Source organism: Bradysia coprophila, unplaced genomic scaffold, assembly GCF_014529535.1.
Source record: "Bradysia coprophila strain Holo2 unplaced genomic scaffold, BU_Bcop_v1 contig_373, whole genome shotgun sequence".
Lineage (NCBI taxonomy): Eukaryota > Metazoa > Arthropoda > Insecta > Diptera > Sciaridae > Bradysia > Bradysia coprophila.
The window spans coordinates 1625992-1640597 of record NW_023503632.1 but is presented as its reverse complement, the minus strand read 5'-3'; the positions used below and the strand labels follow the sequence as shown (position 1 = coordinate 1640597).

At 35.6% G+C, this 14606-nt stretch overlaps 1 protein-coding gene across 2 annotated transcripts in view; it reads left to right on the top strand.

Moving 5' to 3' along the window:
• Positions 1–985: 985 nt before the first annotated feature.
• The window catches only part of LOC119081940 (dual specificity tyrosine-phosphorylation-regulated kinase 2), a 52009-nt gene continuing 38388 nt past the window's right edge, over positions 986–14606 (top strand). The window contains exons 1-2 of one of the 2 annotated variants that reach the window (XM_037191204.1): positions 986–1323; positions 1579–2005. In XM_037191204.1, coding sequence (XP_037047099.1) covers positions 1985–2005 — 21 coding nt within the window. In that variant the 5' untranslated portion in view covers positions 986–1323; positions 1579–1984. Of the gene's footprint in view, positions 1419–1578; positions 2006–14606 lie in introns of both variants that reach the window. The other variant, XM_037191203.1, reaches the window with a different exon arrangement.

The following is a 14606-nucleotide window of genomic DNA, read 5'->3' as shown; positions in this document are numbered from 1 at the left end:
CAAACCCAAAGCGTAGCAAGAAAACAGACAGCAAACATTCGAACAACAAACAACAAGATCCAAAAAAAAACAAGAACAAATCACACCGTACTCACTGCCATGACGTCAAGATCACACACTGCAATTCGTCTTCACCATTCACTCCGCTTTCAATCAGTCACACTTTCATCCACAAAACGCGACTCCACACGCAAGTAAAAGTTTGACTTGAAACAAACATTCATTCGGTCACAGGTAACTCTGATTCCAACCAATTCAAAACGCAGGCGCAGACGACAAACTTTCAAGACAATCTCCAAGTCGTGATCGATACAAAGCTCGTGTAGATGAAACGTTGCGTCCTTATACAGGACGTTTGGAATCACTGAAAATACCCCCAGCTAAGAAAACTACATGGGCGCCCAATGTTTAGCAAATAGTCAGTAGATTTAGTCATATCATTACTTTATGGCAGTGCCGGTTTTTTAACGTTGCGATTTGGCAACGGACTAAATGCAACATTAGGACTCACCCACAGCGCAAGGCTAGTAACAACTCTGTGAAAAATGCCTATTCTAAAGACCCAATAGCTGAAATGCCTATAAAGCAAAATCTAAGCCCTAAAATGCCTGAAAATGCAAATTCTAAAAATTCAAAATCTAAAAGCTGAAATGCCTGCAAATTAAAACTCTAAAATCTGAAATTCTAAAACAGTCGAACGAAGAAAACATGGGTAGCGATACAAAACGAGAACGGGCTGTTTCGACCTCAGATATCAACGGCGGTCATTATCTTTCTATCTATTAGTATAAATAAATCGTTCCTTACATCCGTGCGTCGGTTTGAATTTTCCCTGAAGAGAGTGACAATACGGAGCAAATAATTAGAGAAATGTACTCACATAGAAAGACACTTTTTGCACTTTGTGAAACCCATTTTGACAACTGATCCGAAGAGTAAGTCAACGGCTCTCGTTAAACTCTGTTGAGCATATTTGTCAAACCTAACGGTAACGAAATAGTTCGCAGACTGACACGACGGGATTCAGTTAGGATTTACTTTCAATTAAACAATTTGACGAACTAAAAATAAACTTTAACCTCCGTAGAGTCGCCGTTTTACGACAAACGTTTTGCAAACGAAAAAAACAAACAAACACTTTCGATCTCAGTTATCCAAAGCATTCACATCAAACCATATGATTCGAAGAATATTATTCATGATCACGGCTATATTCATAATACGCAGCAACACAACTTATTTCCACCGAAATCTTGTCACATCGTGTGTTCATATTATTGGTTATACATGAATTTGATTTTAACCAAACCATAATATTGGCAGGTGGTACAGAAAATTTACCATGAAAATAATAATGTTGTTCGTTTGCTTGTTATTTCGTGTTTGCATTTCGAAGCGATAACATCGTTTCATTATTGGTTAGTGTGGTTTACTATCATACATTATACGTTTTGCTGTGAAATAAATCTGTGCGGAAAAGAATAAGAAATTAAATGAAATTGTTATATTAACGGACACGCTTTAATGTGCACCGTTTTTCGGTTTTAATTGTTTTTTATTAATAATTTTATTCATTAGAAAGAAATCCGTTCCTCCAGCGCAAGAGTTACAATTAAAAAAAAATTAAAAACTTCTAAAATACAACGGAAAGTGGCATACAAAAAAGTTCATTAAAAACATCTCTTTCTCTCTCTCCGTGTACTTTGTTGGAAACTACTTAACATAATTTGATATCCAACGAACGGTTTGTGTTACTTAAATTATCTGCTGTGCATTTAAAACTCATTAATGAATATTATATTCAAATACGAACGTGTGTGGCGTATGGACAGTAACAGAATTTAACGAAAAATAAACAAAAGTGAATTTAAAGAGAAAAGCCAGCCGACTATCAACAGATTTTTTGTTTTATGTGCGAAAAATCTCTCTGTGTTTACATACATTGGATATAAAATCCGATAAAAGTGAAATTGGACCCAAGAAAATGTTACAGGTTCAGCATCAGGTATGTTACACGTTACAAATTTTTTCACAATTTATTTATTTAATACACAAAATGGAACATTTTACTTATGAATATCTCTGGAAAGGGTAAAAAACTCGTTAAATTTATATTTATTGCTGTGTGTGTATTTACGGTGAAAGACTCGGGTTATTTTTTGCTGTACCTTAGTCTCCACAGATTTTCCTTTTCTTTCATTTCGATAAGTAAATAATAAATTACTGCCGAAAGGGAAATAACTTTTTCCGAGTCCCAAGAAGATGACCAAAGTTTATTATGTATCTGGGTTGAAACGTTGTTAGGGACTTAAGATAAGACTTTACCCATTCTATACGCCGTGATGATCTGCGTTAAACATTTGTTCATGGAAAACGAATGACTAAATTGTGTTGTCCCCGAAAATTTAAACAAACATGTCGTCACTGCTCAGATGATGTACTTCGTGCTAACCATATAAACTACAAGATTTTCATGCGTCATTTTTATCATTAAAAATTCGTAACCGGTTTTCATGAGTCTACAGACATTGTGCACTTAGCTGCTTACTTATGTACGGCATGATATGACTTCTAGCCTTACACTCAATTAGTGTTTACTGAACGAAATAACCATCCATATGGCAAGTCTAGCTACCACATCTTTATATTTGGCTATATAAAAAAGCACAGAGTTGGGCTACGCCAGGCGAATGTAACTTTTCGTTTTGCAAAATTTCAAAGACAAAGTTTTTCCTTGGAGTATCATTTTATCCTAAGACGTCTACACTGTCGACCCGACATGTTAGAATTCTTTAGGGTGAACCAGGAGTTTCAATTGAACCCATACTAACGATAAATTTATGATTAGCGCGGATTCAACCAAAGTTTCTGCTTCACAGAGAAAGATTTTTCACAACTTCTTCTTAATCAGCCCGTTGATGGCAATTGCTGGAAGGCCTTCACTTTTGTCTTCTATTCTGAACGATCCATTGCCATTTTTGCTGCTATCTTTCTGGTGATCATCTGCGCATTGGTCGTGTCATTGGTGGTTTCCAAATCATTATGGTTTTGGTCCAAGTTTCGTCTGTCATTCTTGCATTATGTCCTGCCCAATTCCACCGGTAGGACACGCGAGTCAAATACTTTCCTTTCTAGACACAGACCTAGTTTTAACTTGGAACTCGGAAATTGGCAATTGGCAACCTGCAGAAGTGAATTAGACCCTCGAAATGCAATTTCCAACTTTTTTTCCCTCTTCTGCCTCCAACGCAAAGACAATAAAAAAAATAAAAAAAAAATATTACTTTCAAAGCATTAAAGCTAACCAGATACTAAAGTCAACGTATCATACCGAAATGTTTCTCGTTTATTCCATGAATGAACAACCTCCCATTGGGCATAACCGCTATTAAAATTTCACAACTTTAACAAAATTAAAACTTAGTGTCCAAAGCTGTACGATTAATACCGGTGGCATTTCGTTCCCACCTCAATCACTACCCAGTTGCGTGACTGGAATTTTGAACGACCTCTCATTGAAATGAGTTAATCGCTACACAAAACAAACTTTTGTGGCTTCTTTGTCAGATGTTTTTACGTGTGTAAACGAAAATCGTAATGCAAATGTTAAAAAACTTGAAAGCAGACGAAATAATTTGATTAAAAAACTTTGCTGGAAATTTGTTCTTCTTTCAATAATTGTTTACGTTTTACCATTTGAAAAAGTCCTTAGAATGAATTTGACTGCTAAAAACTTTATCAAGTTTTCCTTTCGGATTTGGTTGAAAGAATGTGAATGAGACATTAACCTTTTATGGTATTTCGGAATAATTATAGAATCGGATACTACTATGTTTAGGCATGTTCGATGATTCATTCGATTGCTAAAATATCGTTTATTTCCTTAGAATCGCTAACAGGATATGGATTACGATATCAATTCTCTATGTCAACTCTACCGATAGGGTACGATTCATGTATTCATGAAAAGATAGATGTCGCTGCAACAGAACCGATATCAACTGAAAAATAATTGATTTTTAATCGACAGATTTTAGTCAAATAAAATGTCATCGTATAGCCCAAGACCTCAGGACTCTGGAGCAGTAATTAGTTTTTCAATCGACCCTATGTTTTCTTGAAGATGAGATTTTGAAAAAAAAACGACCCATCAGAACAGTTTACTGCGACTGAGCCTCGTACGAACCCGAATAATATTGCGTACGTCTGCCGCCGTATTTTGACCGTAAGCCTATTGCGTCCGTAAACATAGAAATCTTAGATATCTCAGAAATTGCGCATAGCGCAATTACGACGAACCGTACGACCTTCCTATTTTCAAATTGACGTAAAGTTTCAATTTATTGAGTATAAATACACATAGGACCTAGGAGCGGCCTCAGTCCAAGGAGCCAAATTTAAAATTTTGTCAACAACATTCTATTCGGCCTTCCATAGCCTTAAAAAAAAAGAGTGGCCTCAGTCCAAGAAACCAAATTAAAACATTTTTCAACAACATTCTATTCGACCATCCATTACTTTCCAATTGAAACAAAAATGAACATAGGCAAACACTTTGCCCTTCCAGTCTGCTTCGAATTCCATCAATTATACACGGCATCGGAATCCTATAAGTCCCTTCGTACTTCGTACAGGGGTAAAAAAGGTTTGTTGTCGTTTTATCATATCCTTTCTGAAGACTCTTCTCGCCGCTTGAAAAACTAATTACTGTTCTAGAGTCCTGAGGTGCTATACGGTGGTATTTTATTTGACCAAAATTCGTTGACATTGGCTTCGTTACAGCGACGTCTTTCAGTGATCATCGCTGATCATCCGTATCGAATAGAAACTTTGCTGCATTTTTGGATTCGATGTTTACTCGTTCTTCTTCGTTTACAAACAGGCTCGAGACTTTTACTGACTGTCCGAGAATTGGATGGACTTTTATCTATTTATGGGTTCACAATACCGTTTCAAGCATAAATAAGGCAATTTTATTACGCCGTACTGTACCAAATAAAATAAATTTTGTTTTTAGACCCGTACGAAGTACTGGGGTCTTATAGGTTTACGCATACGTTTGTAACACGTCGAATTGGACTCCCTAAGTAACCTATTGTGGTTGTCCAGAGATGCCAAATCAGCGAAAAAAAAATGTCCGTCCGTCTGTCCGTCTGTCCGTCCGTCTGTCCGTCTGTCCGTCCGTCTGTCCGTCCGTCTGTCCGTCCGTCTGTCCGTCTGTCCGTCTGTCCGTCTGTCCGTCCGTCTGTCCGTCTGTCCGTCCGTCTGTCCGTCTGTCCGTCCGTCTGTCTGCACGATAACTTGAGTAAAACGTATCCGATTTTGAAAATTCTTTTTTTTTTCCTGTTTGGTAATGTCAAAAGACAGGCTAAGTTCGAAGATGAGTGATTTTAGATCGACCCCTCCCGAGCTGGGGCCCAATAAGTGCTTTATGGTTTTTCAAAGATATCTCCGAACATTTAAACGTTACACTTGTAAGTGATACGTCAAATAAAAGGTATTAACAATACCGATCGACAAAAAAAAGGTTATGGAAATCAGATGACCGACTCGTGAGTTAGACCCCTAGGTGTGAAACAGGCACAGGGCAGTTTTTGCTTGTAGGTCGGCCACATTTGAACATATTTCGTCTGTTTTAGATTTATTAGATAGGTATTGACCGTACCAATCAGGAAAAAAAAGTTTATGAAATTATGTTCTCCGGAGCGTGAGCTAGGTCTCTTGGAGTGAGCTTTTATCTGGCTACTCGGCCGTACAGTGAACGTGGAGTATTTTGTCAATATCTCGAGTAAATTCTGACCGAATTTCTCCTAATAAAATTGCTGCCGGCGGCCATATTAAATTTTATTAAAAGTGATATATCTTGTGAAAATGGTACTTAGAGAGTTTCTGTTAACATAGAAGTAATTGGTTATGTGTGTGGGGTTTCAGGGATTCCATATATGGACATCTATATATACCTATATACAGCTATATAGAGCTATATACAGGCATATAGAGCTATATAATAGCATATTCCTCTGTGAAATGTTTATTTATATTAAAATATAGGTAAATATAGCGGTATATAGCTGTTTAAATAGGAATTTATGAAATTTGACTTCGTCCGGGGCTGTCTATATTGCCTCTGGCAATTTATTTGTTTTTGATAACAAGGCAAAGAGTGGATAATGTAAGTGATTTTAAAGGGAGAATAGTTTTTCAGCAGAGAAGAAAATGCATTAAGAGAAATGAAGAGTTTCACATGAAAGGCTTTAGATACGAATAGGTGTTTCGTACGGGTCGGCGTTAGCTATGTTTATGGTGTGTTTCTGGATTTAAAGTTCAGATCGCTGACACTACACTGGCGTCTACATTAACCGTATTTGCGGATATTTTTTTATTATTCATTCATAAAAAATACCAGCTGTTATATTAAGACGTATGGACACAGTGAACTTTTTAAGCGGAAATAATATAAATAAAAATCCGTAAAACATTTTTAAGTATATCTGTTGGATTAAGAGTTGTTTGTAATATTTATGTTTTACGCTAAAATCGATAGGCTGTTTATCGTTAAATTTTCCGATAGTCTATCTCTGTCTTGAGAAGACAGACTTTTCGTACAATGCAGTTAAATATTTTAAAAAAGGCACATGCTATTCGCAGTTAACTGCCAATAGTCAATATTGATACTTTCGCAGTTGACTGCCAATAGTCAATATTAATGCTATTCGCAGACTAATTGTGCCTTCACATTGATAAGAAATGATTTTTACAGTTTGTAAAAGGGATATACACTATTACACTATGTAATGTTACCGTTTGTTATAAGGAGCAACACTTTGTAATGTCACAGCTTGCGAAAGGGCTCAACACTCTGTAATGTTTCAGTTTGTAAAATGGATCAACAGTCTGTAATTTCACAGTTTGTAAAGGGGATATACACTCTGTAATGCTACCGTTTGTTATAGGGGGCAACGCTCTGTTATGTCACAGTTTGTAAAAAGGATTAACACTCTGTGTTACAGTTTATAAAGTGTAGCGACATTCTCTTATGTTACAGTTTGTAAAAGGGAGCGACAATCTGTAATGTTACCGTTTGTTATAGGGAGCAGCACTTTGTAATGTCACAGTTTGACAAAGGGATCAACAATCCATAATGATACAGTTGGTAAAAGGGATGATCAATCCCTAGTTTTACAGTTTCTACATGTGACCAACAGTCTTCAAAGCTTATACAATGGATAATCAGTTTCTTTCGTTGCATTTTGCAATATATATACTTCACAAATTATCGAACAATTCTAATTTTTTGACTGAACGAATTTTCTTTGTTTTATTATAAGTAACAAACCAACAATTTTCCCAACTTGCTCTACTTTTATTTTAGAAGATATTTTTAGTTATTTACAGTTTTACAGTACATCAATATTGACTATTCGCAGTTGCCTGCAAATAGCAATAATATTGACTATTTGCAGATGACTGCGAATAGTCACTTCATTTAAAAAATCAAACTTCATAGGAGCATCAAACTGTTTCTACCGGTTATTTGTGTGGTATTGTTTGCGCTACACTTTCGTGCTTTTCGTTTTATGGTTTTATTGAGTTAATTTGAGTGTAAATGTTTTTTTTTCTACTTCTGTTTTTCTATAACATTTGTTTGTACACATTGTCTATGTCTACGTACTGGCACGATATCTATTACGGAGTCGAACATTATAAACATTTAATTCAATTTGTTACACGAAATCATCGTAAATTTAATTATTGCTGAACGAAAAAAAAGAAGAAAAATTAAGAAGAGAGAAATTTGATCTGGTTTTTCATTAACTTTTTGTATATAAACATCAGTTACAATTACAATTTTTATACAATTTTTTTAGCCCCGTACGAAGTACGAAGGGGCTTATAGGATTACGATGCCGTGTGTAATTGATGGAATTCGAAGCAGACGGTAAGGGCAAAGTGTTTGCCTATGTTCATAGATGACGAATCCGCAATAAAAATTTGGGCCGTCTGTCCGTCTGTTCGTCTGTCCGTCTGTCTGTCACGTCGATATCTTGAGTAAATCAAATCCGATTTCAAATTTTTTTTTATCTGAAAGATAGTCAAAATAGTGAGGCTAAGTTCGAAGATGAGCGATTTTGGGTCGACCCCTCCCGAGCTGGGGCCCCATAAGTGATTTAACGTTTTCTGAAGATATCTCTGGCCATTTAAAGGCTACACTTGTAAGTGATACGTCAAATGAAAGGTATTTACAATACCGATCGACGAAAAAAAAGTTTATGAACGTTGGCCAAATTTGAACGGATTTAGATAGATTTTGCTTTATATGATAGGTATTGACCGTGCCAATCAGGGAAAAAAAAGTTCATGAAATTCGGTTCACCGGAGCGTGAGCTAGGTCTCTTGGAGTGAGCTTATATGAGGCTACTCGGCCGTAGAGTGAAGGTGGTGTTTTTTGTTAATATCTCGAGTAAAATTTGACCAAATTTCATGAATTTTTTTTGTTTGAAAGGTACTAACGATTGCAAAGCAGCCCTACTACTTTCCACCTCCTAACAAAATGGCCGTCGGCCGCCATTTTGGATTTTTTTAAAAACAATATAAATCGGTGAAAATAATTCTTACAAAGTTATTGATCAGTGGGAAGTGGGTATGTGTGTGTGGTCTTTCAAGGATCCCAAATATGGATATCTATATATAAATATATATAGTATATTGAGCTATATAACGCTATAGATAGTTATTTTGAGCTATATACTAGCATATTTATCAGTAAATTGTTTATTTATAGGTAAATATAAGTTAATATAGGACTGAGGAAATAGTAGGTCGATTTGAAATTTGTGTTACGTTTGAAAGGAACATCGTACGGGGCTTCGTAATTGCGCTATGCGCAATTTTTAAGACGTAAAAATTGCATTAGAATTTTACTTTACCGACGTTTACGGGAAGAGTAGGGCTACGGACGAACTAGGGTCACGTGCGCAATAGATGTACGGGTTCGTACGGGGCTCAGTCGCAGCAAACGCTCCGACTGTTCTGACGCCTCGTTTTTGACTTAATGTGTGTATGCTCATTTCTTTGCATGAAAATGATGATACACACGGTAATAACACAATTTTACCAGCCATTTACAAACCATTGACTTATATTGCATATTAAATTGTTCAGCTACTTACTTATCCATAAAGGAAGTGCAAATTGGAGAAAATTATAATTATACCTGGGTGTTGTTGAATATGAGATGATGTATGAACGCGCATGTATACGTCTTGTTGTTGAAAGATAGGCACGAATACGAATTTGTTTTTTAATACAAAAGGTTATTTTTAGTGAACATCGGCAGTATGGTCTAGAAATTCTTCCGAAATACCTTTGACCTCTTCAAAGTAACTTAGCTGAAATTCCATGAACCTTAACATTACTGAGCTTTGTGCTGTAATGTAATTTGATGTGAAGGTTTCGTTATTCTGAGAATTAATTATATTGGAAAAGTTAGAAGCTTCATTGCCTTGCACACCCGTAACTCAAGCGAAACTTTAGAAAAAAACTGGAAAATTCTGCATGCTAGATTTAACATTTAACAAAAATATTTTGCATGCCTTGGAGCAAAAATTGTTCGGGTTGCTCTGTATACTCGCCAAAAAAAATCACTTTCCGTTATCGAATGTAATAGTAACTTGTATCACAGGTTGGAAGAGTTTACTTTTCGTGTGGATTTTGTTGATACGAGACGAAGCCAAGGTCAACAAACACACGAAGAAGTTACTTGTAAATTATATCCAAACTTATGTAATTGATTTCACATGCTGAAGGCGTCGACAGTAGTGTCTGCAATCGTACGTCTCATGTTTCAAGCCCTACTTTCGACCGACGCCCTTAGCATTCTTCTTCTTCATGATGGCTTAATATTTGCCTCCGACTAATGTATGCAAAATATTCCTGATTTTTAATTGTTTCAACTTTCAGTGTGCCCGTAGCCCTTAGCATGCAAAGTGCATTGCGTACACGGGTGTGACACTGTTCACATATGTTTTTTGTCCAAGTGTCTAGGGGATGATTACATAACTCGGGATAAAAATGAAAAGTCTCATTTTCGTGTGTTTATTGACCTCGGCAACGCCTCGGATCAACAAAATTCACAAAAAAAACTCTTCTTTTCATCTTTTTATCGCTAGTCATGTAAAATACTATTGTACATTGGCGATCAATTAGCTTCATAACGTCAGTCGTTTTACGGTAACATTTATGAATCCTTACCAATTATTACGAGTCGACACTTGTCTTCCCGCAAAAGTAATCTTCGGGAATAGGACCGGGAGAATTAAATTAAAAACTTACAAAACCTCTGTTACGAAAAGTTAAAAATCTGTCAGAATGACTAATTATCAAGTTATTCCACAAAATTTTAACACCAATTGGTTACTTCAATAGCAATAAGATTAAAGCGGTCCTTGCTATAAAAATCCAGGGACGACTCTGTTTGTATTAAGTGAGGAAGAATATACAGTTCATTTCCATAACATTCTTAATTGAATTCTTATCTGTCCACTTATACACCGAAAAGATTAATGGATGGATCCAACAATGTAAATCAATTTTAAAATGCTATTTTTAGCCTGCAAACATTTTATCTCTGGACATTTTATCATTCAAATATTTACTTTCACAATCATAATTGAAAATTTAGTGTCACCTATATGTAACCCGACTCTGTCTTGGAACGGAATACATTTTAATTCAATTCATCTTCGTCACCTTCTATATGCTGTGTCATGATGAGATCCAATAAGGTTATTTATGCAATCACCTTAAAGGTCTTACATTATGATAAAAGGGACGTTATGAAAATGGAAAACCAAATTCATTTCAGTATATATATGCATAGGACTTACAGCACTCTATCTCTCAGAGATGTGTTATACATACATTTTCCCGAAAATAAAGTATTAACTGAACATGAAAACAACACCGAGGAGCCTCTAAGCATAATACATAATTTAATGTAAAAAAGATTTATGCGCAAGACCTCCCTCAAGGTAAATATCTCTATGTTGTAAGATGAATCGTATACCACCATCATCATATTGACGTCATCATTGCCAACATATATATTTATGTATCTTTACGACGTTGTGGGCTCACATAAAATACTCTACTGACATCCAATTTTATTGAAAGCTCTGAAGAGCTTTTTATGTTGAAGAATGAACCACATAAATAGATAAACGTTACATATGTTAAGTGGGATATTTCTAACATAACATTCTGCATGTCATTGCTAATATATCAGAGAGTCGAATACAATATCATTATAATTTAAGATAGTCCTTATGGAATGAGCACGTACTTCAATATGCTTTGGTGGAATTAATATTTCACTGTTGATATCCAGACCGCATGTGCAAATAGCTATTTTCTCCCCGTATCCAGATCCGATTTCCCGATTTTTCCCGGTATCTATTAAGATTCGACCAAATTTCCTTGAACACATATTGCGCCATTTTTGTCATAATTTTTCGATAGTGTTCACAAACAATGTTTTTTTATATCAACAGAAAGGCGCGAGTCGAGGGAGCGAATAATTTTGTGAATGTGTAGTCTTACGGATGAATAAAAATGTAGCTAAACTCACGAGCGTAGCGAGCGAAAATTTTGAACACTATTACAGTTCAATCTCAAGGCTTCTTTTTCTATTTTCCTACAAAATATCTCGTTTCGCTTCCCGTTGTAAACTAACCTTTTAAATCAGTTTAACTCCTATTCGTTACCCACTCATTTCGATATTTTTTCAGTTAATTCTAGATTTTCCTCTAGATTTCCCGATTTCCAGTCATGTCCCAATTTCCGGTTATTTCCCGATTTCCGGTCATTTCCCGATATCAGTCAATTACTCATTTCCAGAATTCTGGTCATTTCCAGATTTATTGTCATTTTAATGGTCATTTTCCAATATACAGTCATTTCCAGATTTACTGGCATTTGCTGATTTTCAGACATTTCTCGATTTCCAGTCATTTCCCGATTTCCGGTCATTTCCGGTAATTTCCCAATTTCCAGTAATTTCTCAATTCCCAGTCCTTTTCCAATTTCCAGTCCTTTTCCAATTTCCAGTCCTTTTCCAAATTCCAGTCCTTTTCCAAATTCCAGTCATTTCTTAATTTCCAGGCATTTCACAATTTTCAGTCATTTCCCAATTTCCAGTCATTTCCCGATTTCCGGTCGCTTTCCCGCTTCTTTTCTCCTACTACACACTTTATTTGCATAAGCGATCCAGACCACCGTTCCCCGATGCTTTTACATTGACACTTTTTTTTTCATTTTTCTTTGATGTTGTGTCTTTGTACTCTAATAAAAATATTTTATCGTAAAAGTGAAGCGTCAAAGATAGCTTCGAGTATGGAGTGTAATAACAGAACCCGTATACGACATTATTACAGCTACATCAATACTACCCGGCGCAGTTCGTTAGTCCCATTGAAATACAAGAACGTGGCACTAAAAAAATGTTGACTTCATTGAACCATATATAATTTCTCATCCATAAAATTGTTTATTCACGTTCAATCGGTACATGTAGAAGTTCTTCATACTCTTCCTACTCTTCCCACTCTAAATAGCCTGAAGTAAGAACTGGCTATACCAATTGAAATTATAGTATAAGGTGTCAAGGTGTCTATAATATATCCATCCATCCAATACTGTAGTTCGAGCTGAAACTTTATACGTTGAGTTGTGAATTTTGTGAGGGTTGATATGTAAACGTAATGCAAACAGTGGTATTTCGGTTGAAGGTTTATTTATATCCCAGGCAGAGTTAACTTATCAACATAAAAATTATATTTGCATACATGACGTTGATATAACTCTATTCAACCAACACATCATTCTGTTTGCACAACTTTCAATTTCCATCGAAATATATGTGCGTGTGTGTTTAATCTGAACAACAACAACAACAACAAAAACGAGAAAGAAATTATTATATTGCTTGGTATGTGTGTAAATGTACTCAAAATGAATGTACACATCCCGACGCCATATTTATATGTTGAGCTTTAAGCTTATCCCCAAAATTTTGTTCCTGTTTAAATATTAGTCGTCCCGACGAACATTTCATTTTACGATGAGGCAAAGTGAAACTGGTGGGTTCATCAACTGAATGTTGAGTCTATTAAATTTCTGTTGGTTATAAACCTAGGCTATGCGCAGATCAATACATGATGGTTATCCTCTTTTTTTCTTCCATAACATGGAGACCAACGCTGGATGCTGTAAAATGAAGGAAAATACGTTATGTTGGGATAGGGATAGACGGGTTCGATGCAATGTGTGTGGGTTTACGTAAATACAACAACAATTTCAGCTCCAATTTACTATAGCTGCTGAACGTATAGTTGAAATGATATACTACATACGTATTGCGTTACACTACAGTGTCCGTGAAAAAAAAATTATCGTGTGGGTGAGCTGGATATAACAAAATTTCGATTGTTCAGGCGATTAATTAAATAGAAAAATCTATGTACGAAAGCCATAACAGAAATGAAGCAAAAAAAATGTTTTGTTTATGGCAAAAAATATTGGAAAATGTTTTTTTTTGTATGCTTTAACAAGGACAGCGAAAATGTAGGGACATGCAGAGACCAGTCATATGAGGAAACCCTATTACATCTTTCTATATACAAAAATGCTGGTAGCTTATATCCGAAAAAAGAAATTTTTCTTGTGAATGTGTTGCGATATAATTCAATTATTGTCGCACGTGTCCAAGAAGCAAAGTGATTTAGCGTAATGTGCTGATTTATACATATCGTCGAATGTCTTAATTAAATACGGCATACAAAAATCAATACACGGACACACACATTTTACCACTTACCACTTCAACACTTAGTGTGGTAGTTCAGCTAACCTGATCGTTGATGAATCACATACCATTGACACTTGGTGGTACTAGGTGTTGATGGAACGATTGCGTTCTTTATAAGCGTTTCATATTTACACTGAAACCATTACAATGCTAACGAAATAGTAAACAGCAAACTAAAACATCGTTCGCTCCACCTTTTCGTTTATTTGTTTACGTTGCAATATCTGCGATCTTTATTGTTTCGAATGTAATGTTTTATTATACGTTCCACACACTTTATTTGCACCGCACCATTCATTTCACTCTGATTTGTGAAGTGTTAATCAGACTATTTCGAAATCAAAACAGAATTCGTATTCATTTACCTACTCATCCAATCCACCTTAATTCGAATGACTCACGCAAAGTTTTTAAACACTAAGTATTAAGTCTTAAAGCGATTATAGAAAATTATTGATGTTTCAGCAACATGATGCTAATTATTAAATTAACAATGGGCTGTGATTTATTCATAAATAATATTTATTTATACTTTCGATGAGTAGATGGGAAAATGTTGCAACAACATTCCGTACAGCCGAACAGACGATGCATGCAATTTTTACATTTCACCAACAAAGTCACCAAAAGTTCTATTCAGCGTATAGGATGTGAGTTTACAAAATAAACATTTTGCTCATTCAATTAGAGAGTCTTGAGCTAAGCTTTGAGAAATGTAGAAGTTTGTACGGAATCGATGCGC